Source organism: Periplaneta americana, chromosome 2, assembly GCF_040183065.1.
Source record: "Periplaneta americana isolate PAMFEO1 chromosome 2, P.americana_PAMFEO1_priV1, whole genome shotgun sequence".
NCBI classification, from domain to species: domain Eukaryota; kingdom Metazoa; phylum Arthropoda; class Insecta; order Blattodea; family Blattidae; genus Periplaneta; species Periplaneta americana.
This window is the reverse complement of record NC_091118.1, coordinates 115,608,568-115,635,713: the sequence shown is the minus strand read 5'-3', so window position 1 is coordinate 115,635,713 and position 27,146 is coordinate 115,608,568. Positions and strand designations below refer to the sequence as shown.

The following is a 27,146-nucleotide window of genomic DNA, read 5'->3' as shown; positions in this document are numbered from 1 at the left end:
TTATGTAAATCGTTATCAATTGTTATACGTTACATGTTCGTTTATATTTATGTGAAGAAACTACTTAGATGGGCATCTAGCATGTGTCCTTTCCTATTGAATACAGAGATGATGTGTGAAGTGGAATTTCTAGCGTGTTATCGCGTTGTGATCGGATATTAATATTATGATGGCGAGAGAGGGTATGAAAACGGACGAATAAATAAGAGGGGGACGAAGTGTGCATAATTCGATATAAACGAGAAAGCAAGTTTAGATTTCTCCTCTCATGTAACCTAAGTCATCATAACTTCTCGAAAGAAGGCGAGATATGAACATAGTATCGAACATTACAAATGAAGCGGAAGCACGCGTTATGGACACGCTGTAGTTTCTGAGCGGAATCAATCCTGAGATCACTGAACAAAACGTCGCAATAATCGAAGTGAGGTAGAATGAGTGTCTGTACCAGCGTCTGTTTTAATTTAGATGGATAATGATACAATATTTTTAGTGAATGGATAATAGAGAATGCCTTCTTACATGTATATTTAATATGCAACTAATGTAAATAAATGCATAAGTAAATAATTAAGTAAAAAATAATAAATAATAAGCAATAAATAATACAATTAAACAGTAATAAATAGGCCTAAATGCTAAGTAATTTTAACTTGTGGATACAAGGCCCTTTCTGCAAAGCGTAGTGCAACATCAATCTTCATTTGGTTCTTCACTTTGTTCTGATTACCGAAACGCTAGACTTATGTCGCTTAATGTCGTATTACAGAAATGCTTGCTACTAATTCAATGAAATCAATGCCATGAAAAGGATCCTTAGGTAAAATTTAGCACTGAAACATGAATTATCTCGCTCTGGTAACACATAAATCATTTACTTTATACGCTGCTAATGTGGCAATTTAAAAAGTTGGAAATGGGTTATCAGCAAAGCAGTGCGACAAAAACACAGCTATAGACAAATGCTGGAACATTTGAACATAATCCTTAATAGATATTGTGACGTTTGTGAGTAGCGAAAGAGAATGTCGGAATATAAGTTTTCACAACGGTTCGCTGGATGCCTAACCTACTTTTAACTATCTCTGTTTCTTTCTCCACTTAGTGTAATTGCATTATAATTTAAAAGAATCGTTGACCTACCAGGAAAAAGAATTACGAGGTTTACAAAGGAGAGACTCTTTTTTTTTTCATGGTGTGTTGTTTTACAACAATTTAATTTATCATGTTACTATCTTACGGTATCTTAAAAATGTGTTACCTTAAACTATTATTAATAAATGTACCAAATAAAAATACTAGCTTTCGTTTTCTACAATGTTCACAAAATACGTTCTATGTAATCCCGGACTCAATATATTTAACTTCATTTATCAATAGTACAAGTTAAGTACTAACTTATATATAAATGTAAGTAATTTTTCACAAATGTACAAACATGGCTATATTCATATTGTAATCATTGCTGATATTATTTTCCTGTTTACGAGTATCTTTATTTAAAAGTGGCAAGAATGCGTAAATACTAAATTCGATTTCGGCTCATTCATACATAACAAACATTTTTATGACAAGAAGTAATGATCCTAATCAACTATTTTGTTATTAGTAGCCTATATTATTAGTTCGTAGAAATCATTCTGGTTATTTAGCCCTCCAAAGAAACTTTTCCAAAGTCGAGAGTTAACTAAATTAGTTTCTTACACGTGAAAAAAGTAGATTCGCTCCCTCTTGGTCAAAATCCTCTGCCCCACTTTGAGGATAAAGTTTACAATTATACAAGAATTGCTCGTTTAGTAGTATTTTATACGTAATTGATTCTTCACAAATCACAATCATAATTAATTATTAATTAGTGTGATAGTTTCTAATATTACTTCTATAATTACAACAATTGACATTTAAAAGTGATATAAACGTTACAAATACACAAATAGTTTATTATAAGACTCGGGAAAAACTCTCTTCCTTCATTCTAAACATTATTTAACAACTTGAGTTGTTTTGCCGCGACTGAGAGATTGTTTTACAACCGAACGGAAATTTAACTTAAAGTGGCCCTATACAAAGTTCCACTCAAATTTCACATTTTTGTTTTATATTTTTATATTGAATTTGATAGGAAATTTGTTTGTAATTTTCAAAAACGTCTGGTTTATGTGTATAGCAATACTATTTCACATATAAATTATTCACTACTTGAAGGTTTCATGTAAGTGAAAATGTACCAATATTTTTGCATGCGACTTTCCGTAAAGTAATTGTTCTAACATTTTCATTACTTCAGAACTCTTTAACTTTTGAAAGAATAAAGGAAAAATATAGACCGATGGATCTACAGGAAAAGTGTGTATGAATCACAAATTGTTAGATATCTCGAAGATACAACGAGTATGTCTCGAAATTATTATAGGCATGTAGACTACAGTCATCATCATCATCATCATCATCATCATCATCATCATCATCATCATCATCATCTTCATGGTAGGCTGTCTCATGGCCTGTTCCGACTCAGAGAATATCTCCATCTGGTTACCGGAGATCGTTTGTCATGTGCTCAATATGACCACCATTCATGATAAGGCAGGCATCAGCAAGTTTCTCTTGACAGTCATACGCGTTCGAATATCTTTAGCGTGTCTCTAATGGGGTGACAACCCTTTAGAACACATTCCCAGACTTCGTTAACATTAACAACAGGGCTGGAATACACAAAAATTTCAAATATCCTGGAACATAAAATCCAGAGGATTGAAGTCGGGGGACCTGGGAGGTCATGGTGTTGGAAAACCATGGCCGACACACATGTTGTGGAAACTTGTGTGTACAAACTCTCGAACGTTTAAATGAAAGTGAGCCTTTGCTCTGTCATGCATGTACCACAGCAGGTGCCTTTCCAAAAGAGGCACATCATTCTAAAGGTCGTGATCCACACCTGTGGAGTAACGGCTAGCACGTCTGGCCGCGAAACCAGGTGGCCCGGGTTCGATTCCCGGTAGGGGCAAGTTACCTGGTTGAGGTTTTTTCCGGGGTTTTCCCTCAGCCCAATATGAGCAAATGCTGGGTAACTTTCGGTGCTGGACCCCGGACTCATTTCACCGGCATCATCACCTTCATTTCATTCAGACGCTAAATAACCTAGATGTTGATACAGCGTCGTAAAATAACCCAATAAAATAAATTCTAAAGGTCGCAAAGTTCATGTTGAAAAAAATGGAGGTACATGCGACCTATAAGTCTATCAGATAATTGACGCAGCAAATATGCGAGATGTATTCCGTTGATGGCCGTGATAGGTATATCTCGGAAACTGTTGATTTCCGAACCTATGTTTATTAGGACGTTTCACCTTGTTTCATTGTCCTCTACAGTTTACAGCTATAATTATGTGCCAGTAAGTCCAAATGTGTTTAATAAAATTACGAAATCTCGGTGGATTATCTTGTAATAATCTCAGCAATGAAAACTTTTTTTCGAATTTAATTTTGTCAGTCTTTTTACTACCATCTTTGCCATACCTTCCAACTAGCTCTATTTTTATAATTTATCAGAGAATTATAGCCTAAGTACTGCAATAGATACATTACTATTATTTAACGACGCTACATGAACTACTAGATTCTTTAGCATCGATTGAATTGATGGTAGCGAAATGGTATTTGGCGATGTGAGGCCGAGAATTCGCGATGTGATTACCCGACATTCGCCTTAGATTTCCAAGCAATCAGCCAGACGGAAATCGAACACACGTCCAAAAAGAGTTTCAGATCGGGAGGAAAACTTGCTACCGCCTCCACACTTGGTATAATTCATGATTGCGTTACCTACACATTTCATAATATTTGTACAAAGTTTTAAAAAGCCAAGTAAAGTCTATTAATATTGTTAGCAAATGTTAACGTTAACACTGCTATTGTACAATGATCAATAACTTTGGTGTGAACGCACCACAAACACAACTAACAGTTACGTCGAACTTATGTTTATAGCTGAATTAACACTAAGAGGCAACAGCTGAAAGTGTTCAGCTGTTTCCGGCCAATTATAGGCGAAGCGCTTTTTCGCCTATTAAGGAACATTAACACAAATGAAATATCAAACAGTAAGAGTCTATAGGTAAAGCAATTCTATTACTAAATGTGTCTAGCGCACACATTCCACAAATTACGACTAACAGTGGATATTAGAACGAGACTAGTAGAGAAGAGCCAGTAGATTGTCAAGTTCCCGGCATTAGAAACCAACCTTTAACAATTTCCACAAACATTACACAAGGTAAGTCTATCCCCAATGACTCGCTCTTATTTCCTTAACGGAAGTTTTACAAGATGCTTAATTACTTCACACAACTCGCACTTTGATTGGATAGTAGCAACAGCTCAAACTCGATGTGAAGTAAACCCGACTATTGTTATCATTCAGTAACTAACTTCCTAACACTGTCCCAAGATTCTCTCTCTGGCAGAAACGATAGAAATCGTTTATCCGTCGTAGATGTTGCCAGTGGTGTTCCATAGCAGATATATTTACATTACAAAAGTGCTTTTCCTACTCCTTATTTTCCGTATTAACGGATCCATAAAAGGAGATTCGTTACATGATGCTAATTGTCACTTCATGGTTGTGCCAGTCTATCATAATAAAATAAATACAAATAATTCTTGGGCACTATTTTCTTTCTTTATATGAAGGAAGCCTCGAATAGGATTATTGTACCCTACTACTCCTTTGTTGTTTTTGTTGTTGTTGTACTGCGTTGTTGAAGTTCAAATAGTCTTTATCTTCGTAGATGTCATGACTCAGCTATATAGTTCCAACTGTCGATTCGACTATGTAGGCTTAAGAGCTGGATGAAGTTTCATTAGAGATTCCTTTCAGAACTCTATTCCCGAAAGAGTAGGCCTACTTCGCCGCCTCAGACTGGTGCCATCTGTACACCAGTCACAATATTACATAACGCCACACCGTTTTGTGTACATACTTTTTGTCCTCCTCGTTCGACTTCCCCTTGCCTTCTCGTTCGACTTCACCTTGCCCTTCTCGTTCGACTTCACCTTGCCCTTCCCGTTCGACTTCCCCTTGCCCTCGTTCGACTTCCCCTTGCCCTCGTTCGACTTCCCCTTGCCGCCCTCGTTCGACTTCCCCTTGCCACCCTCGTTCGACTTCCCCTTGCCCTCCTCGTTCGACTTCCTCTTGCCCTCCTCGTTCGACTTCCTCTTGCCCCCTTCGTTCGACTTCCCCTTGCCCTCCTCGTTCGACTTCCCCTTGCCCTCCTCTTTCGACTTCCCCTTGCCCTCCTCGTTCGACTTCCTCTTGCCCTCCTCGGTCGTTTTCCCCTTGCCCTCCTGGTTCGACTTCCCCTTGCCCTCCTCGTTCGACTTCCCCTTGTCCTCCTCGTTCGACTTCCCCTTGCCCTCCTCGTTCGACTTCCCCTTGCCCTCCTCGTTCGACTTCCTCTTGCCCTCCTCGTTCGACTTCCTCTTGCCCTCCTCGGTCGTTTTCCCCTTGCCCTCCTCGTTCGACTTCCCCTTGCCCTCCTCGTTCGACTTCCTCTTGCCCTCCTCGGTCGTTTTCCCCTTGCCCTCCTCGTTCGACTTCCCCTTGCCCTCCTCGTTCGACTTCCCTTGCCCTCCTCGTTCGATTTCCCCTTGCCCTCCTCGTTCGTTATCCCCTTGCTCTCCTCGTTCGACTTCCTCGACTTCCCCATTGCCCTCCTCGTTCGACTTCCCCTTGCCATCCTCGTTCGACTTCCCCTTGCCCTCCTCGTTCGACTTCCTCTTGCCCTCCTCGGTCGTTTTTCCCTTGCCCTCCTCGTCCGACTTCCCCTTGCCCTCCTCGTTCGACTTCCCCTTGCCCTCCTCGTTCGATTTCCCCTTGCCCTCCTCGTTCAACTTCCCCTTGCCCTCCTCGTTCGACTTCCCCTTGCCCTCCTCGTTCGACTTCCCCTTACCATCCTCGTTCGTTTTCCCCTTGCTCTCCTCGTCTTTGCCTTGTTTATTTTTCGAAACCCCCCCCCCCAAAGAAATTGTATGTAGATAACTTCATAATAAAGCTATTCATCTGTTGACAAGTTAACATACCCACATGTACATGTATGTAAGGATATGTAGCTTGGTTATTCACTTATCGATTGTTTTCGCTATATTATTATATAGCATGGAATTTTTTTGTGTACATATGCCTTAAAATTCCGAACACCCAAAAGGATATGCCTTTAATTGGGCAAGAACTGTATTGAGTACGATTTCCTCGGGTTACTCCCGTTTCGTTTGCAGTATTTACACTCATTAGTGTAATGAATAAAAGGAACCTTATCGCCGATGCAAAGGAAGCGCAAATATATTGCGTCATATTTCTTACATTCTTTTGTCGAGAGATAAACTCTGTCAGGTCTACTGCGCACGTTCACGGAGCAATTGACCGTGTAAATCTCTGGGGCTGATGTTGCCTGAATATTTGGGTGTGGCACGGTACGCAACAAGAGGTTTTAATGCTACGTGTTTTATTTCCTGAAATGCCCTTAATAGGGGACTGTTGCACCTCTTACATATAACGGAAGAGTAAAGTTGCGACGTTGTAGAATACTGGTCCGGTAGTTTTGGCAGAAAACGAAAATTTGGTACCCTACGGTAGAAATTATCGTATAATTGCTAGAACTGGTGATAATACACCTATAATACACGAAGTATTTTTCTTTAATTAAGGGTTACAAAATAATATAACCAAGGAATTGCCTTTGTAGAATAACCAAATAGGACTGTAAGCTGGTTATTATGTTCTACTTAGTGTGAATGGTAAGTTGAGATTATGTGTAATATATCAAATACAGTAGGTATTTAGTTAATGCTATTTCTCTTAAACAGTTACTGACATTTCGCTGTCAGCAATTAGTGTTCCCTTATTAGAAATAGAATTTTCTGGATTACTTTGATTCTAGAACTCATACAGATCCATAAGATTCCTGACGGGTCGTATATTAAGTGTTTATATAGGAATAGTTTCTGGAACTCATACAGATCTTTGAGATCCCTGAATTATCATATATTAAAAGTTTCTATAGGAAAAGTTTCTGGAACTCATACAGATCCGTAAGATTCCTGAGTGATCGTATATTAAGAGTTACTATAGGAAAAGTTTCTGGAACTCATACAGATCCATAAATATAATCCCTGAGTTATCAAATAGGCCTAGTAGGAGTTTCTATAGAAAAAGTTTCTGGAACTCATAGAGATCCATAAGATTTCCGAGTGATATATTAAGAGTTTCTATAGGAAACGATTCTGGAACTCATATAGATCCATAAGATCTGTTATATTATATAAAGTGTTTCTATAGGAAAAATGCTTATTATAATTAAAGTTTAACTAATTAATCTTCAACTTCATTCAATTAGAAATGAGATATAAACATTTAAGATTTAAATTGTTGGAAATTACGCTCTGGGTTGTCACAAAAATGTTCGATTATACAATTTTCTTAGCTCGTTTTATTTTATTTTCAATCTCAACTATATAATTTGGGTCAATATTAAATTAACTGTATTATAATTTTGAGTTTATAATCCAGTTGATTTACTAACATGTTTGAAGTAGTAACTTAAGTGTTCAGTTGCCACTGCATTATGGTAATCGGTCCGCAATATTTGCATTTATCTCACTTTTTGTTGATGGTTTTTGTGTCGCACAATTCCCTCACTTAAGAGCTAGGACGCATTTTAAATTTTATTTGAAAACTGAGGTGCTCTTTCCTACAGAAAATCTTTATATGTGTACACTCACTTTCTAGATTTTGTACATGTACATAGTCTCATTAAGGAAAAATTTCCATAGTCAGGACGAGAATCGAACACGGGAACTCCTGAGTTGTCACGAATGCTGACCGCTGGACGTCGGAGCCGCATGTTATAAAATCTGCTTATCATATCGTATCTGTTTATTATGTCGTCTTTTTAATAGCATAGATAACATCGACTGTTTATGCAACGAACAGAGCCTTGGTGTATATCTAAGGCTGCATTGTATTCTACGAATGGTATGTACTAGGTAAAGCACAGTTGCCATTTCATATTCTATGGTAGTATACCCGCAGCTTTACAAGTCTGCAGGGGAGTGTCTGCTTCCTTTGCTGACATTTTCCGGGGTCGTTGTTTCCTATTAGAAAATATCTGCTTGAAACGGGAGACGACCACTCCCATCTTGTCAGCACTGCTTCACGTCGAAAATCGAACCCGGTTGTGCAGTTTGCTTGCTCGCACTGCAACTCACACAAATTGATGTTCGCCGTGATACATAGACTACTTCTTCTCCTCGAGTGTGCTCCGGGTCAACCGAACAAAGTATCTCAGGCGAAATATGCATGAATGGTTTTCCTCTGCTGCAGTCTGATATGTGTGAAAAAGGAGAGCATTTTTGTACTTTCTTGTTTGATCATATCATACAATCATACATTTCTTTCTCGTCTTCAGTTTTCTTTACATTCTTCTTTCCTGTTTTGGTTTTCTTTGTTTGCATATTTTTGTATTTATTTTTTAAATTGTCATTTGTTTCATTTTCTTCCCTTCCTGTCATAGAAACAGAGATACGCTTCCTATTCCAATTTTTTTCCCATCCCTTCTCTTCTTTGTTTCTTTATTTTTAATATTCATTCCTTTTCTTCTTCTATATCCAATTTTCATTCTTCCATCACTTTTTTCGTTTTATATTTTCAGTTTCCATTTCCTTATTTCTCTATCTTAACTTTTTATGCATTTAATTGTTATTTTCTCTCCATTCCTTATTCCCTTTATTTTAAACTTCCATTTCTTCCGCTGATGTTATTTCTATTTTTAATTTTAATAATACTTTTCACCATCTTTATCCCTCTTTTGACACTTCATTCCTACATCTTTTCTCTCCAACTCTCTAACACGAGTTTTTATCTCTTCTTTCCTTTCAGCACTTTCATCTTCTTTTTGTGATCCTTATGTCGGTTTTGATCCTCCAGTTCTTTCTCTTTTCCCTTCCTTCTTGTTCTTTCTCTCTTTCGCCACTTCACATTTCTGTTTCGTCTTTGTTTGCATTGCCTCTCTTTCCGATTCTCTCTCCTTCCTCCTCCCAATACACCTCTCTTGGGTTCAGTGTTCTGTATGACCGCTGCGACCTGTGAATCAATATTTGAATTGTAATGTTTGTGTATTCAATATTTATCTTCGGTGAATAGCAATTACGTACCACAGGTTGAGAGGTTACTATAGCAACGCACAGAAACTCAGTACTGCAAACAGGTTCTGAACAGATCATAGAGCATACTTTCCTTTAAAATGTCATTTTATGCAAGATAACGTAATTATTTGTTTATACTCAGGGTAGTCGGTCCTTTTGTAATATTTAACATCTAAATTAGTATTCGGATTAACTATTGAAGAAATTTATAAATATAGTTTACTAACTTACTATCACAGAAATCAAATAAAACATAAATCTAATCGACGTGAATATCGTACTCTAAGAAAAAAGTCTACTTTCCCATTAATTGAGCCTAATGTCATACAAGTCCAACTCTTAAACAGGGTGCCAGTTTCGGTCCAAGACTTTATAATAAAATTACAAACCATTTTCCAAATTTCAAATATTTTAAAATTGAAACTCTTAGAAAAGAAATTTATAAAATTATTCATGATATATAATATTAACAAATGTATTTTTTACCTTTTATTTCTGTCGACTGCATTCATGTTTTTATTGAATATCACTGGCTTCTGTCTGATTGTCAATTTATATTAAATGTGTATTCTTGTCTCTTTATTTTTTTTGCTTCTGTGTGTTATTTATTGGGTTGAATTAAGTTACTTACTATATTTAGTAATCTGTCCTTGTAAATTTTATGTTATATTATTGACTAAGGCCACACCGTACACGAGTCTGGCTCTTAGGGTAGTGGATAGAAAAATTTTTGTTTTATAAATTTAATTTGTACTTACTAGCTAGCTAGTTAAATAAATAAATTAAATAAATAGATAGATAGGCAGGCAGGCAGGCAGATTAGTAGCCACAGCATAAGCAGCTACCTTACGACTTGCTTTCTTTACATATTTAATGTTAATTCCATATTCATAGGTCTACTGTCTACTACCGTTCAATAATATATTTATTTCTCTTTGGACATCATTTTTAGTTTTCGTACTTCCAAAAGTGATGTCAAATAATATATAAATGTCATTAAGTTAATATTTTTGTTGAATTTGTGCCACTCTTGCGGTCTTCAAGGAGTTTGAACTTTCACAAAATTTGTTATGCAAAATAAAATCTTGGAATGTCACGAGGCCATAATAAAATGTATTTCCATTGTGAAAGGTTTACGCACAATATAAGTACAGCCAAACTAATTACAGAACTAAAAGTAAACATTATTTTATATGCGTGTATTTAAGTATTTTTGCTGAAACTCCTGATACAGAAATTGTTTGCATATGTTTAAGTACACAGCGTACTAACAGAGTACTGTCAAAATCTAATACACAATCACCACTAAAACAATAAACTGAATTTAAAAGAAAATGAAGATGTACATAAATCGTTCGTGTTTTAAAATTAATGTAAGAAAAATACATTTGAAAATCTGTTTTTAATTTAGAATCCGATACGCACTAATATGTACAGATAATAATAATAATAATAATAATAATAATAATAATAATAATAATATAATAATAATGTTTTATTTTCGCTGGCAGAGTTAAGGCCATAAGGCCTTCTCTTCCACTCAACCAGCCTTAATCAATACAATACATAAATTTAAATTACAAATATTTACACTACACTTAAAAGGTTCTCCAGCAATATTCTTCACTACACATTTATTTAAATTTAGATAAATCTATAAGGTAAAGTAGTAACTTAATTTATGAGCTAATTTAATTCAATGAATTATAATTAATTTAATATTTTGAGATAGCTAGTAAAATGATGAAAATTAATTTAATATAAGCTTACTAGGACTATGTTACAGGGAGAATATATATATATATATATATATATATATATATATTTCTATTTCTATAATGAGAATATTAATGTAATTGCCATTAGAGGTTTTGTAAATCTATTTAGAGAAATTAATGATAATAATAATAAGAATGGACAGATGTTAGTTTCATTATAAGTAACAAATATTAATCAGCAATTAATCTGTTAAGTAAGAATGTATGTAATTTTGACCTAAATGAAGTTATTGTCCAACAACCCCTTATATCACTCGGAGGCGAGTTCCAATTTCCAGCAACTGAAACTGTATAGGATGAAGAATATAAAGATGTCTTGTGGTAGGGTATAATGAGTAAATTGTTATGATGAGATCTTGTACTGAGCTGATGATATGCGGATAAATTTTGAAAACGAGAAGCCAAATAGATTGGGGTAGCGGTGCGCAGAATTTGAAATAAGAGAACAAGAGAATGCAGGGCTCGTCGATCGCTTAGCCTTAGCCAAGACAGAGTTTGGAAAGACGGGGAAACATGATCATACTTACGAATATTACAAATATAACGGACGCACGCATTATGCACACGTTGTAGCCTGCTGCTCAAATTTGCATTTAGGTTACTTAATATAATATCGCAGTAGTCAAAGTGTGGCATCACGAGTGTTTGTACAAGGATTAATTTTAATTTATCAGGAAGAAAGTGCTTCAGTCGCTTTAATGAGTGAATAATGGAAAATATTTTTTTGGAAGTGTGATTCACTTGTTCATTCCATTCCAGGTGACAATCCATATACATACCAAGGTTCTTCACAGTCGTACTGTATGGAATAGTAGTATTATTTACAATTATCGGTGGCAAATTTTGTTTGTCACACTTCGATTTTTGATGTTCTATTAAGATTGCTTGCGATTTACTTGCATTTAAATTTAGTCCGTGCGTTTTCGACCATATGGATATAGAATTCAAGTCATCATTAACTTTAGTTATGGCGTCATTTATGTAGTTAGGTCGAGTATGCAGATAGATTTGTATGTCATCAGCATAAATATGGTGTCGGCAGGATGTTAGATTAGAAGAAATATCATTAATGTAAATAGAAAATAGTAAAGGTCCTAGGACAGAGCCTTGTGGTACGCCAGTCTTCGTGGTACGCCAAGTGGAATAACGATTATCAATAGACACGCACTGTTGGCGTTCACGAAGATAGGAGTCCATCCACGCTAAGGCATTATCAGAAAAATGCAGTAATTTTGTAATTAGTAAGTCAACGTTTACAGTGTCGAAGGCTTTGGAATAGTCTAAAAGTGTTAGTATTGTGATCTGTCCTTTGTCTAAAGCTTCACGTATATACTCAGTCACTTTAAGCAGTGCAGTCGATGTGCTGTGTCCCGTTCTGAAGCCTGATTGGTAAGGGTAAAGAATATTGTGAGTATTGAGATAATCTGTCAATTGTTTGTGCACAATTCGTTCCAAAGCTTTTGAGAGAACAGGAAGAATACTAATTGGTCTATAGTCATTAGGTGTTACAGGTAACTTAATTTTAGGAAGGGGACGAACAATAGCCTTTTTCCATATGTCTGGATAATGTGAAGTCATTATGGATGCATTGAATATATGGGTTAGTGTCGGAAGAATTATGTCCATAATTTTGTTCAGAAGTTCTATATTTATATTGTCTACTCCTTGTGATTTTGACTTGATGCGCTTTAGTGCTGATTTTACGTCAGAAGGTGTTATGTAGGAAAAGAAGAACTTGTCTCGTGCTGGGGCGGGTGTAGAGATTAATTCATTAATAGTCTGTTGTTTCGTTGCGGCGTCAGGTGCGTGGGTAGTGGTGGATGTGAAGTAATTTTTTAGATCATCTAGACAAATAGTAGTGTCAATTTGTGACTTAGATTGTCCCAGTCCTATTGACCTAACATTTCGCCACATATCGGATGCTCTAATATCGTCTTTGTGGTCATATTTCTTAGTCGCTTGTACCGCAAGAAATCTATGTCACTTTTTAGTCTCTTGAATTTCCGAAAAGCTTCGTCTCTGTCTCTCACCAGTGATCGGATTTCTGTAGGCATCCAGGGAGCTGGAGGTCTTGTAATGCGTCTAGTTTTTATTGGGGCATGTTTGTCATACAATGTAATAAAAAAGTTGTTAAAAGCTTGTACTTTTTCGTCTACTGTACGGAGAGTCCAAACATCACGCCATGGCAGAAATAACGCGTCAGAAATTAAAGAGGCGTCGTTGATATGTCGCAGGTCCCTATACTGAATGCGTTTTGGTGTTGCCTTAGGACACTGCAATGAATACTCTACAAATATAATATCATGTGCAGAAATCCCAGGCGCCGGTAGTTGTCCGTGCGTTATTATTTTGTGGGGATTTGTAGTTGCTATGATGTCTAGTAGTGTTTCTGCAGTCTCTGTGTGTTGAGTGGCTTGGAGCGGTAGAATTGTCATATTGCCGGTCGCAAACATGTTTGAGAGCCGTACACTGGAAGGGGACGTTACTACAAGATTGTTGTTAAAGTCACCCATTACTACAACGTGTTTATAAAGCGGCAAAATGTCTAAAAGTGAATTTTCTACGTCAGTTAAATGATTTATCTTCGGTGGTATATAGACAACGCACAGAAGACACTTTTGTAGACTTGCATAAATTTCAATAAACAAATATTCAGGCCGTGCACTGTACTCTGAGGGAGAATGAAGAATAACTTCAGGTCGAAGATCAGATCTAATGTAAGCTGCTACACCGCCGCCCCCTTTGCCTGTTCTGTCATTTCGACACAGTACATAACCATTAATATCTACAAGAGAAGAGGACAGTGTAGGTTTCAACTAGCTTTCGGAAATTAGAATTGCATGCATATCATTTGGAGCGAATATGGAATAGAATTCATTGAAATGACAAATAACGCTTTGAGTGTTGACGTGTGCTACCTTAAGGTTAGTGGGGTGGGAAGTGAAAGATTGTTTAAGGAGGTCAGCTGTAGTCGGTGTTGAAAGAGAAAGTGGAGGGTCGGTGACATTCCTAGACATGCTTGGCTCTATTGTTAAAAGAGGGTGAGTTACAGCCAGAGGTGACTCGCTAGGGGTTGTTGGTAGGTTTACACTTGTCGGAATTTCAATGGTGCCAACTTACGAACTATTGAAACTAACAACTATACTTACCACTTAGCGCAGCTATTCTATAGGGTAATTGGTTAGCTTACTTAAAACTAGCACAAGAGAAAAAACACTCAACACTCAATGTCTGCTGCTGATGTAATACGTCTCTTTCCATTTTCGGTGCTCACCATAATTGCGCCATCAACAGTCCATACATTGCGCAATCCGAAACGTGTGATGCAATCCTGTAAAAGTTTGTACCGTAACTGGGTTAGATCCTCTCTAAGCACAATACCGCTATTTTTAAGTTTCTTTTTATTCCGATACATTTCACTGCGTTTTCGATAACTAACAAACTTAACTATTATTGACCTATGCTTGTTTTCACTTTTACGTCCAACACGATGACTGCGATCGATGTCAGTGTCACTAAGTTCCACACCAATCTTTACGGCGAGGTCTCTGGCGATGCTGTCCGTGTTTTCGCCTTCAGTTTCTTCCACTCCAAAGGTGCGGAGACTCTGCCTTCTCTGGTATTGCTCCAGATCGTCCGTCTTCCTCACTAGCTTCTCCTCCAGTGTTTTTATTTTAATATCACGTTCTGCTAGTGCGTTCTTCAGGTCCTGAATTACAGAAGTGTTCATTTCGATTGCTTTTTTTAGTTCTTCGCAAATCGACTCACGTATAAGGTTGGCAATACCTTGCGCCATGGCTTCCTCTGCCCACGTTGCCTTCACAACACGCTTCACCACATCCTCAACTGATTCTGATTCCTCGCTTTTCTTTCCGCGGGTCATGATGATAATACAGAAGTTAATTACTGTACCGAACAATCGACTATGAATAAACTTATTACGACTATTTCTATTACTCTTAAACTTATATACACCTTCAAAAAACACACTTGAGTGAGGAGCGTTTTCTTAGCTGCTAGCTGCTTTCCGCCATGACATACAGACAGAAACAAAATTTGGGCCACCTGATTTTACTAAGTTTCAGATACAACGCATTGCGCATGTGCACTAAACAAGAGCGCCTAAATTTATGCTACTTGTGGACAATCCTGCGAAGCTTGTTGCCTTCATAGAGGAGGACTGCTGCCAAGACTCAGCCCATTTCGTAATTCCGCATCTGTACATAACTTCCTTAAAATACTGTGAATGTGCCATCGTATTATGTAAACATTATCTCTTGCCAGTACGTCAGAAGTATTCAAGGTCTTCCCAATTTTCTGAATGTGTATTGTTTAGCAAGTGTTTGGTCAGACCTGAGTGTAAGTGGAATGTTGGAAAAGTGAGATATGCAGTTCAGCAATAACTTTAAAGAAAGGAATGTAAAAGTTTTAAAGCAGTAAGATTCTGAACTCTAGCATTCGAGTAAGATTGTTCTTTGATGGATAAAGGATAAGTTTTAATAAAATTAATTTCCTTCCTTAGATTGGTGTGTTACATATTTCCTTTCCTGTTGCTATTAGATATTGAATTTTAGGTCTATTTAACATATTAATTCCTGCAACTCATACCTAATCCTTCTTGCTTCAAATTCTGCACTTGTAATCTAACGTTTAAATTATCATTTATGGCTTTATTTGTTTTTACAGGTGGTGCAAGAATACGAGAGAGCTGTGATATTCAGACTAGGGCGTCTGATGTCCGGGGGAGCCAAGGGGCCAGGTAAGAAATGACTGTAGTGCTAAGCTTTCCATGAATGCAATAAGAATTGTGTCTTCATCGGAAGCACCGTGACAAAGATTAATTTTACAACAATTAAGAAGGAAAGTCAGAAAATAAATTTCCTAAATCCAGAAATTTACTCTACCAGACACCGGTCCAATTTTTCCCTCAGTGTCTGGTAATTGGTAGAGGTTGGTACGTTTAACCATAGGTCCCGGGTTCGATGTCCGGACCCGGAACAATTTTTCCCTCAAAATTATTCAAATCAACTTTACAGGGAGTTATACCTGAAAGCTTGATTTGCATAATACACGCTATTGTTCGTTAACAGAAAACCACAATTTGAGTCACATAGAGTTAGTGTGCACTCAATGTTAGTTGCTTGCTTGACGGTTGTCAGCCCACTTTGAGGTCTGTGGATATAGATGGAAAAATTATATCGGTGTCTGGTAGAGTTCCCGGGTAGCTCAGTTGGTGAAACGTTGGTACGTTTAACCATAGTTCCCGAGTTCGATGTCCGGCCCTGGAACAATTTTTCCCTCGAAATTATTCATTATGCATGTTTATAGTTACTGTATTTTGTGTGGATAGAAATTACATTTTAGCTGCATAAAATTGTATAAAATTGTATTTTTAGTTGCTAGAAATTGTATTTTAGGTGCTTAAATCTGTTTTTAGTGCCTACTTTGATAAATTCAGGAACTGTTTTAAGTGCCTAAAATCCGAGGTCTAATTATAATGCAATCTAAAACAAATTCAATATGAATTGTGAAGTGAAATCATATAATTATGATGCATAGTTATTATAAAACACTTAATTTTGCTTACAGAAAATGTGGCATGGGATTCATAGAATCTCTATATTTGCATGAAACGTTTATGCAGTTCGTGATTGTTATTCTGAACATGGTTGGGGTTGTAAAGATGTTTGGGGTTTAAAGTAAAATTATTATATTTAGTTTCATTCATATTTTTATAGTCCCGCATTTAAATTTAACACGGCGGATCCTTCTCGTTAATTATTTCATAATGGCTTTCTCGTTGCGTGAGGCCTAGTCTCTAGACAAAAATTTTATAATTGGTAGTCGAAACGATTCACACATCAGTATGACGTCAATGAGTTGTTGAAACTGTAATGAATAATAATAATAATAATAATAATAATAATAATAATAATAATAATAATTCATTACAGAGTGCTTGATTTATTTGGAAATTAGCATCACAGTTAAGTGCTTTAGATTTAGACAATACTAAATTAATTATATCTTTATATTTCCAGCATTTGTTAACCATCCTCATTTGTGTAGGAATAATATGGCTTGCGTCACTTAGTCCGCTTGGATGACGTCACTGTATTAATAGAAAGTGTGACCAGATTTCGAACGCAGAACGCATAAACGTTTCACGTTTAAATAACGACTCTGTTAACTCTTCTTTTCAGTTGTAAATATTATTTCACCACGTCCGAGCTATTTTCTTCATATGTCTACTAGTGATAAATTGAAATTGTGTTTAAGTGCAGTTTGCTATGTTTGTTATTCAGAGGAATAACAGTAGTTTCCCTTTTTGCGAATACAAATTAACTGGAATAAGGATTTATTTTATTTGTTTGCTTCCTGTTGAAAAAACTCTCAAGTCTCTTTAGTAGTCCATAGAGAATGTATTGTGTGAATTTACTATGTATTCATCATTTCGAGGTACGGATTTTATATTTTTTCTGTTCTTATTGAACATAACCTTCCAGGTCCTAATCTATACTAATAAAATAATGGAACCAGTTACTAGTTCTGAAATGACGGAGAAATAATATCTGAACCCGTAGCAACACTTCCAAATCTTCATCTGTACGAATCTGATAATGGATCAGGTCCTGAAGGGTTGCTGTGTATTTGAGATGTGGTTTGTCCGTCATTTAAGAATTTATCACAGGTTCCATAATCAGTAAGGTTGAAAAAAAGTATTGGTTATAGATTTCGCTGCATATAATCATCACTACACAAAATAACTAAAGAAGAAATAAAAAAAAAACCTCTAAATATTAAGAATATTCAATCAAATAAAAATGTTATAACAACAGATCCAGATTTAACTCATACATGTAAGGTGAATTAAACAGTGTTCATGGGTTAGATAATAAACATACAATATATATAAAACACAGTTGTATGAACACTTTACAAATGATGATAATTAAGATTGGTAAAATTCAGACATGTTTCGGAGGGTGCCCCTCCATCTTCAGTGACATTACCACGACGCTGGTTCAGGTGTTCGACCGCGATGTATTGTGGCTTGAAGGAGTCACTGAAGATGGAGGGGCACCCTCCGAAACATGTCTGAATTTTACCAATCTTAATTATCATCATTTGTAAAGTGTTCATACAACTGTGTTTTATATATATTGTATGTTTATTAACAGATCCAGAGTAAAATCTAATAATATCCCATTCAATAAAATAAATTATATCGTTAATAATAAAATAAAAACCCATAAAAATTAGAATAATTCTAAATATAAATACGTAGAGCTCTGTGTTTACAAAGTGCTTGTGTACACGCACGACTATGGTCCGTCTCAGGAATCTGTAGAGTAGAAAGACGAAACAAGACCTCTGAGCAAGTGGTATGTAGGAGGACTAGAGCCAATGACTGCTCTGAGGGTTGTTTTGCTTGAACAAAGCTAGTAATCGCTTGCAGGGATTGTATCATTTCTATCTGAACTCTACTCTACCTTCTACCACGAGCATCTTACCCCTTAACGGCCTCGAGCTGATGCTGCCCGCAATACACTCCGGCACAGTTAGACTCCGCCCCCATATGTGTGAAGTTACTTCACAGATTCCTGGGACGGACCATGTTATTGTAGCGGCTGCTTGTGCAGTCCACTCCCTATGAATGAACTCATAATAGAATTTACATTTAAAGATTATTTATGTTTCAAATTAATTAACTCGGAACATATATTAAATTTAGAAAAACATAATTATCAATTAAGTCGAACACAATTTCCCCGTGTTCTGAATTCAGTCCTCCTGTTATCTGTTCTTTGTCGGATATTTGTTTCGGCATTCTGATACAACCTCACGTCACTTAAGCAAGTCTACTGTTGAGGAGAGTAGGATGTTCACTCTCTCTGCTCCTTCAGACAGTAAAGACACCAAGCAACGCGATGCATTTTGTAAACAATGTATGTAGCAATTATTTACTACATTGATATTAATACTTTTCTTCAGCCCTAGTAATCAGATTCGTACAGTTCAAGATGGCCGACATATGTTGAAAAATTTTCCGAAGTTCAGGGAGTATTCACAGTTTCCAACGTCAAACCTGAGCGACGCTGATGATGAAATCTGTAACTAATTTTAAATCGTCGTAGACGCCATATACCATGACATAGGACTGAAAAATCCGGATGTTATTCTCACCATAATCATTATAATATCTGGAGTATACTCTTTACTTCTGATTGAAGTTCTGGCTGATATGTACATCTATTATCAAGCAGTACATCTCACTTGACGATATGTGTCAGAGGAAGAACAATTGTTTGCATCTGAAGTCTAACTAGTGTAATATGTAGCTAGTCGGCGATGAGGAAATGAACTGGCCACCCTACCCCATTATTTCCTGGCCTAGTTGCCTCATAAGTGGGTCTTGTTGGTATCACTTGTGAGGTTCAGACCTGTCTTCGAACAATTGACCAAACAACTCGAACCTGTTTTCCATCTTTCTCCATTCGGCACAGAAAACCGAGACTAAATTATAGTATCAAATTCCATATGACTTGAATGAATTCAAAACCTGTTGTTAGTATATATAAGATACCAACGACTTATACATACAGTGCTTTAATGGTTCCCACGAAGACCATTAAAGCATTGCCGTCCTCCTGCTATTCAACTTCAGGGATACCATATAGCCAAGCTTGCGATTAACGAGGACGCACGCATATTGGAGCGATAGATTGTTCCGATATGCATAAAGATTTCCAGATGTCTTGTAATTCTCAATTATGTGTGATGCAATTCCATGCCACTGATGTAACGTAACCTGCTCTTTTTCCGGCTAATGTGCATAGACAGTATTCTCCACGTGCTGAGGTCTGTTTTTATTTTTTTGAAGTTCCATTGCTTGCTCTCGCATATATAAACATGCGTCTTCAAAGTTACTGTTTCACTATATCTGTTACATAGGGATATATTAAAATGAATGAAATATAAACTAAATGTACAGGCTGCCTATAATTTGTGGTGAACTCTGTAGAGACTTCACGTCTCATAAAAGTTGAGATTTTTTCCCTACTTTCTCCACAGTACAGTGATCCACCGTTCTACCCACACAGGAAATTTTGCTGAGTGCGATACTTCAACGGATTGATGGCAAACCTATCTCGAGAAGATGATAGGATGATGGATTAGAAATGATGGTGAAGGATTAGTTAGGATTAGAAAATATTCGGATCGTGCCCTTTAAATTGGCACTATACCAGTGTCATAATTGTGGTCAAATGTCCCTTCAAGCTTGCGGCAAATCTCAAATATTCTATTAGAAATTAATGTTCACTGTGATAGACGGTGGAAGCAATATCATCGCCATCCGTAACGGTTAGCGCGTCTGGGCACGAAACCAGCTGGGCCGGGTTCGAATCTCGTTCGGGGCAAGTTACCTGGTTGAGGTTTTCCCGGGGTTTTCCTTCAACCCAATATGAGCAAATGTTGGGTTACTATCGGTGCTGGACCCCGGACTCATTTCACCTTCATTTCATTCAGACGCATTATCACCTTCATTTCATTCAGACGTTAAATAAACTGAGATGTTGGTACAGCGTCCTAAATAACCTACTAAATGTATGTATGTATGTATGTATGTATGTATGTATGTATGTATGTATGTATGTATGTATGTATGTATGTATGTATGTATGTATGTATGTATGTATGTATGTATGTATGTATGTATGTATGTATGTATGTATGTATGTATGTATATTATCGCAGTCACATATTCCCTTAATCTTCATAAAATAAGCTCTGTTATCCTATTAAAAGAACCGAAAGAAACATCTAATCGCAGTCAAGTGATCCATTAAGCTCTTGATAAAAATGCTATATTATTTCACTAAAACCACTTTCATTATGCGAGTATTATCATCGCGGTCACATATTCTTTAAACTTCTGAAAAACAATCTCCAATACCCTACTAAGCAATAAATTATGCGCTTTTTAGCATTTCACAATGAATGTGATCAGAATTAGAGTTTTGGGTATTCTACCGCGACTTGAAATTTGACATTCCCTTTTTCTGGGAGATCTCTAATGGCTTTCTCTACACCACTGGGAAGGACTTCAGATAGTAATACTGTGGGAGTCACGAGAAAATTTAAACATTTAGATAATCCTATGACCGAAATTGCTTGTGGATATAGAGGAAAATCACTCTTTCACTGCCGTTGTTTCGACGAATTTATTCGTCGTCTTGGGGTTTTGATTATATTGTCTACCGCGTGTTATTTTACTAGTGTTCGTATGGGTTTCATGTATAACCATATCAATAAGCGAGCATAGATAAACGTTTAGCAACGAAGATGAATATCATAAATATTTCGTGATTAAATTCCTACTTATGAAATGTATTCTCTCTCTCAGTAAAACTCAACTAGTACGCCGGTTAATTCTGTGTGCAGCATTTTACTTTATATTTTGATGCAATTGCAATAATTGTTATCTCATATTCGTATCACAGCATCTAGAAAGAAAGGTTAGAGAGTTTTCAAAAGAAGCCGTTAAAATTTTGTAACATGACTGTGGGGTTTCTGGCCAGAGAAATTGATTACATTCATTTTCATTCTTTCACGGTGAACGTGGTCAGGTTCATACTTTTGGATATTGCACCGTGTCCTCGAACTTGACATTTTCAAGTCTAGTTCTGAACTAGGCCCACTAAAACCACTTTCCGCTATACGAGTCGAAGGAAGAATTGTCATCGCAATTAATTGTACCATTATATCCCTGTGAAGAAAGCTATCATGCACTACTGAAATAATTTCTCGCCATGAGTGCTGAAGGAAGCATCGAGCGTATTCCGAATCTCACCAGTGAGCAATCCGATGGCATCACGGTGTTCCGAATTCCACCGATGACGTCATTGATGCTCCACCGGTGTCACACCGGTGCCATCAACTTGCAGAGGTGGTGACAGTCTCCATCAGCCGCCATCAGTGAATCTGATTGGTTCTTGTATAGGGCGGGAATTAGCAGACGAATAACATCGTGCACTGTTGTGTCATGGCGGTGTGTTCTGCTTTAGTTCTGCTGCATTGTTTGTAATGAGCACAATGTAAAAACAATATGTTAATGGCTTATGAGCGGACATGTCAACGGACCCGTTATTATTACTACCGGTTCAAGAAATAAATTGTTTATGCTATCTTTTCTTTGAACGAGATGGCAGTACAAAAATTTCGCAAAATTTTGCTACCGTAGCACAGACAACAACTTGTACAGTCGCCATGACAGCCATCGATCCTTCCAGCAGTTTTGTTCCATATTTCGCTGCAACGTGACGTCATTGATGCCACCGGACCGGTGAGATTCGGAATACGCTGAAAGTCACTGCAGGCAGATGTTTCGCCTTTACAAGTGAAATGTATTCTATTGGAAACATCCTCCGGGAAGCTAGCCGAAAACGATAATCAGATTCAGTTTCTAGGTCAAGAATTTTCTGTATTATTGTAATATTGCTGTAATAGTTCCATTTTGTAAAAACTAGAAAACAAACTTTGATTTGAATGTACAATATTAAGATGTAGACTGTAATCAGGTGGGGACAGAGGGACGGTACATGCTCTCTTTTCATAGAACTTGAAATTAAAGATAAATGTAATTTAAATATGTATAAGGTGCAATCAATATATTTCCGAACTGCACTTCTATTTACTGTACCGTTAATCATACATGCGCGAGTCACTGAAGACCATTGCTTCCATGCCTACTGTCAGTCTATCAAACAGTATGAGGTTATCTTTAAGAACTGATTTTGAGCGTACATGTCATTACATTTCATTTTTTCCATTTATTATGTACCATAGATCTTACATTAGCAATGAAGCTTCAAGATGTGGAACAAGTCAAAATTTTACAATATTACAATTACAATATTTTACAATTTTTACAGTTTTACAATTTTTACAGTTTCACAATTTTTACAGTTTCACAATTTTTACAGTTTTACAATTTTTACAGTTTTACAATTTTTACAGTTTTACCATTTTTACAGTTTTACAATTTTTACAGTTTTACAATTTTTACAGTTTTACAATTTTTACAGTTTTACAATTTTTACAGTTTTACAATTTTTACAGTTTTACAATTTTTACAGTTTTACAACTTTTACAGCTTTACAATTTTTTACAATTTGCTACAATTTTTTTACAATTTTTTAAATATTTTTTTACAATTTTCTACAAATTTTTTACAATTTTCTACAAATTTTTTACAATTTCCTACAATTTTTTCAATATTCTACAATATTTCACAATTTTCTACAATATTTTACAATTTTTTACAATTGTCTACAATTTTTTTACAATTTTCTGCAATTTTTTACAATTTTGTGCAATTTTTTTTACAATTTCCTACAATTTTTTTTTACAATTTTCTGCAATTTTCTACAATTTTTTTCAATTTTCTGCACTTTTTTACAATTTTATACAATTTTTTTTTACAATTTTATACAATTTTTTACAATATTTTGGCGAGCTGTAGTGAGATGAGGTGAGGCCCGAGGAATCGCCAAAAGATTGCCTGACATGTGCCTTATGGTTGGGGAAAACCTCAGACAAAACCCAATCAGGTAATCAGACCAAAGGGTGTGAAATGAAGTGAGGCCGAGGACGCCATAGACCATCCGGCTTCAGTTCCACGGCTAGGGAAAACCTCAGAAGAACCCTTTGCGAATTTTTCCTGAAATCTCTTCATATACCCCTTATCTTCTTCTTCTTCTTTGTCTTTCAAGTAGAGATTCCAGGCGTTTCCCTGGTTCTAGATAACTTTTCCGTTTCCCATGCCCTGTGAGTTGCCTACATTCAGGGCATTCCTTGTATGTACAGTCCTAGACAAAAAATGAGCTAACTCTTGTATTGTGAATTTGTCTAAATCCACTTTAGGGAAAAGATGTTTATTTTGCTCCTGATTTACTCCTTGAATATACATTTTTATAGACTATTTATAACACTTGATCTATGAGCATAAATAAGAAGCATAAAAAACAAATAAATAACAGAGCGAAGTCTTGCATAAGAAAATTCGATCACGTGTAAACCTAAGTTTTAACGAAATCAACCAAAGTCTTCTGAAGTGGACTTAGCGTATGGCAGTCGGTATTTTTTGTGTAAAATAATACATTAACTTAAGACTAATATTTGTGTAGGCTATATTCTGTGATTAATTTCTTAATTTAATTTAATTTGTAATATCTGTTGAATTTGAAATTTCTGTTACAAGTTGTGCATAATATGCAGCTCTGTTGTTATCTTTTCCACATACTTTGTGTTTGCTACTTTTGCTGTTTAAGAAAAAGTACAGCATTATAATTATAGTGATAAACCTACATAGTATTATAGCTGTCTTACACGCTTCCGTGAAACAGGGCTAATGAAACATGTTTGTGCTCGTGAGTGCTTCTAATTCTGCGAAGAGAAAAAAAACTTATCTGATTAGTCATTGTGTTTCCTCTTTCGTAGATAACATTTTGATGCTCTACTGTTGAAATGTAGGCGGTGTATAACAGTTGATACATACTAGATGACTTATCTGTCATCATATGTTAGCAATATCTTTGTCTGAGTTAACGATGTTGTAAATGGATTCAGAAACAGAGCAGTGTGTGACGTGTAGCACTATATTATTGAACTAAGCGTCGCCTTGGAGACTTAATGACGCTGCCACTTGTGTCATTCGCAGAAATCAATGTCTCTTTTCTTTCAGTCCGTTCGTGACGTCAAGCCATTATTGACGAATGGACGGACGACACTTCACTAATGACCTCAATTTGTAAATTATCCAACTCACATTCCACAGCACGAACGGTTTTGTTAACAGTTTGGTGTTGTAATTAATTTCAATTTGCGCATAGAACTTACGTACGTAAAGACCATGTGGCCTGTCAACATAGTTCGATTCTCAAGCTTAATTTCCACGAAATGCATTCTCTCTTAATTTTAGAAAGCTTAGAAAATATATTCGGAACACGATTAAGCGCTTTCACTATTTAAATATTATACTCAGTCTATAAAGTAACACCACTTTCGAAGAAAAAAAGTTGATTTCCACTGCTTACGTAGGAGAATTAGACACGCCCCTTATACGGACACCAAGAAATGTATTTGCCATTTGAATGGGAATTGGTTCTGTGTCTTGTAGTGACACTTTTGTTAAAGGAAAACATAATGTTTTATTGATTAGGACATCCATATTTAATCACTGATTTTAAATTAATGAACTTCTCTTTTTCTATTTGAGAATTGTGCCGTTTGTGGGACGGAACTGTCGAAACCCACTGTGGTACTAGAAACGCATACACAAGTCTCGGGGCGGACAGGAAATGCAAGTACAGTACTGTATTCGTTGATGGATAACCAATAAGAATTTGTATTCCTTTCACCTGCCACACCCACTACCCTTATTGGACTGAACTTTTCAATTCTGTTCAGTCGAACTTACGAGAGTCCACTGTACTCGAAATCCTTAATTCCAAAGAAAATGCAAACTATCTTAAGCACCGCAGAACTATTGGACAGATTTTGTTCTTACTCAGTATTTTATTCCTTTTCTACATGCCAAATCATTTTTATTTCGCGATTCCCATGAAGAGATATGATCCCTCCGGGAATGACGACTCTTAGTTTGAGAAATGCTGACTTAGAAAGGGTTAACAGTTCACAGCAGGCATGGTGAATTTAGATTCTGAGGATGCGCTTGCTCTTACCACCGGAATTTGCATCTTGTAAGAGGAAATTAAATAGCAACTTCAACTTCCCTTGTCAGCAAAACCGTCATTTAAGGTAACTTACATATTTATCAAACTAACAGCAGGAACTATGAAGAAAAGAAATTTGTGCTACGTTGAAGTATATACTTTATATAAACTTTCATTCGATAGATTTAGCCAGTAATTTTATTAAAGTTAAGATAAGTAAGAGGAATTGTAGGACAGCAGATAAGAGGAGTAAGAACGGACACAATATATACCTGAAGTTGGAAATAAGAAGCTTACATTTTCTTAGTGAATTAGCATTATATTCAAACAAGTACAGTAGTTGTGCGACTATCCGCATTTTTTCCATGAATAAGGGAGAGCGAAATGATGAATTATTCAGAAGGAGTGAATCTTTCCATTTGCAATGGAAGAGACTTTTCAAGATCTATTGAGCTAACTCTCAAGCTAGGCGCATTCCCAAACCCACACCGGCGGCCTCCACTAAGGTTTTCTCAGTACCCAGGTTTCGTGTAGGCAATAACACAAGTCTCTAGGCCAGCCTCCTTCGTGCGTCGCAAGCAGAAGTTCGGGGAATGCTATGGCCTGATTAAGAAATGGAAAAATGTTGATGGAATGAAGTAGATGCCTAGTATAGGGAAACGGCAGAATTCTGAGAAAACCCCAAATCCCTTGTCCGCCATAAGTGTCACTATGTAATTTTCATAGAAAAATTTCATGCTTGACCGGAATTTGAACCCAGACCGCCTGGATTACAGACTGAAGGGCTGGTCACTCAGTCACCGTAGGGGTAATCTTTTAATCTTTTCATTTATTGTATGATGAATTACACAAAATCTCATAACATTTTGTAGGTTGGATTACTAGAATACGAAAATACACAACCTTAGAAACGCGAGTCTTCGGCTATGGAAAAAGCACGCGCTGCACTTTTGAAGCAATTTCACTTGGACTGGCTCACCGGGTGAAATATTACTGAGCTTTCTTTACACACAGGAGACCTAATTTTCATTGTAATTCGCGGAATATTTTTGTAATTAAGTATAGTACTCAGAATTCAGCTTTTTTTTTTTAGTGGGAAGGGAAGTGTTGTTGTTTATGTGAATTTTACGATTTTTCGTCTATCAACTCGCCGCTAAAATACCCTGATCTGACGGCACCCGAATACTTCCTATGGGAATAACTGAAAAGTAAATAATATCGTAGTAAGCAGCACATTATCTGAAGTTAAAAGAAAGCATAACCATTGAAATTATAACCATTTCATTTCATTTTTCATTTTAGTTATTATATTCCATAGATATTACATTAGCAATGAAGCTTTAAGATGTGGAACAAGTCAAAATTTTACAAGATTACAATTACAATTTTTACAATATTTTGCAATTTTTACAATTTTACAATTTTTC

General features: G+C 36.4%; 1 protein-coding gene across 6 annotated transcripts in view; it reads left to right on the top strand.

The window, feature by feature from the left end:
* LOC138694530 (band 7 protein AGAP004871) overlaps window positions 1–27,146 on the top strand; it is a 292,166-nt gene that overhangs the window by 234,620 nt on the left and 30,400 nt on the right. For all 6 annotated transcript variants that reach the window (XM_069818353.1, XM_069818352.1, XM_069818351.1 and 3 more), the window contains one exon: window positions 15,668–15,740. In XM_069818353.1, the coding sequence (XP_069674454.1) occupies window positions 15,668–15,740 (73 nt within the window). The remainder of the gene's footprint in view (window positions 1–15,667; window positions 15,741–27,146) is intronic.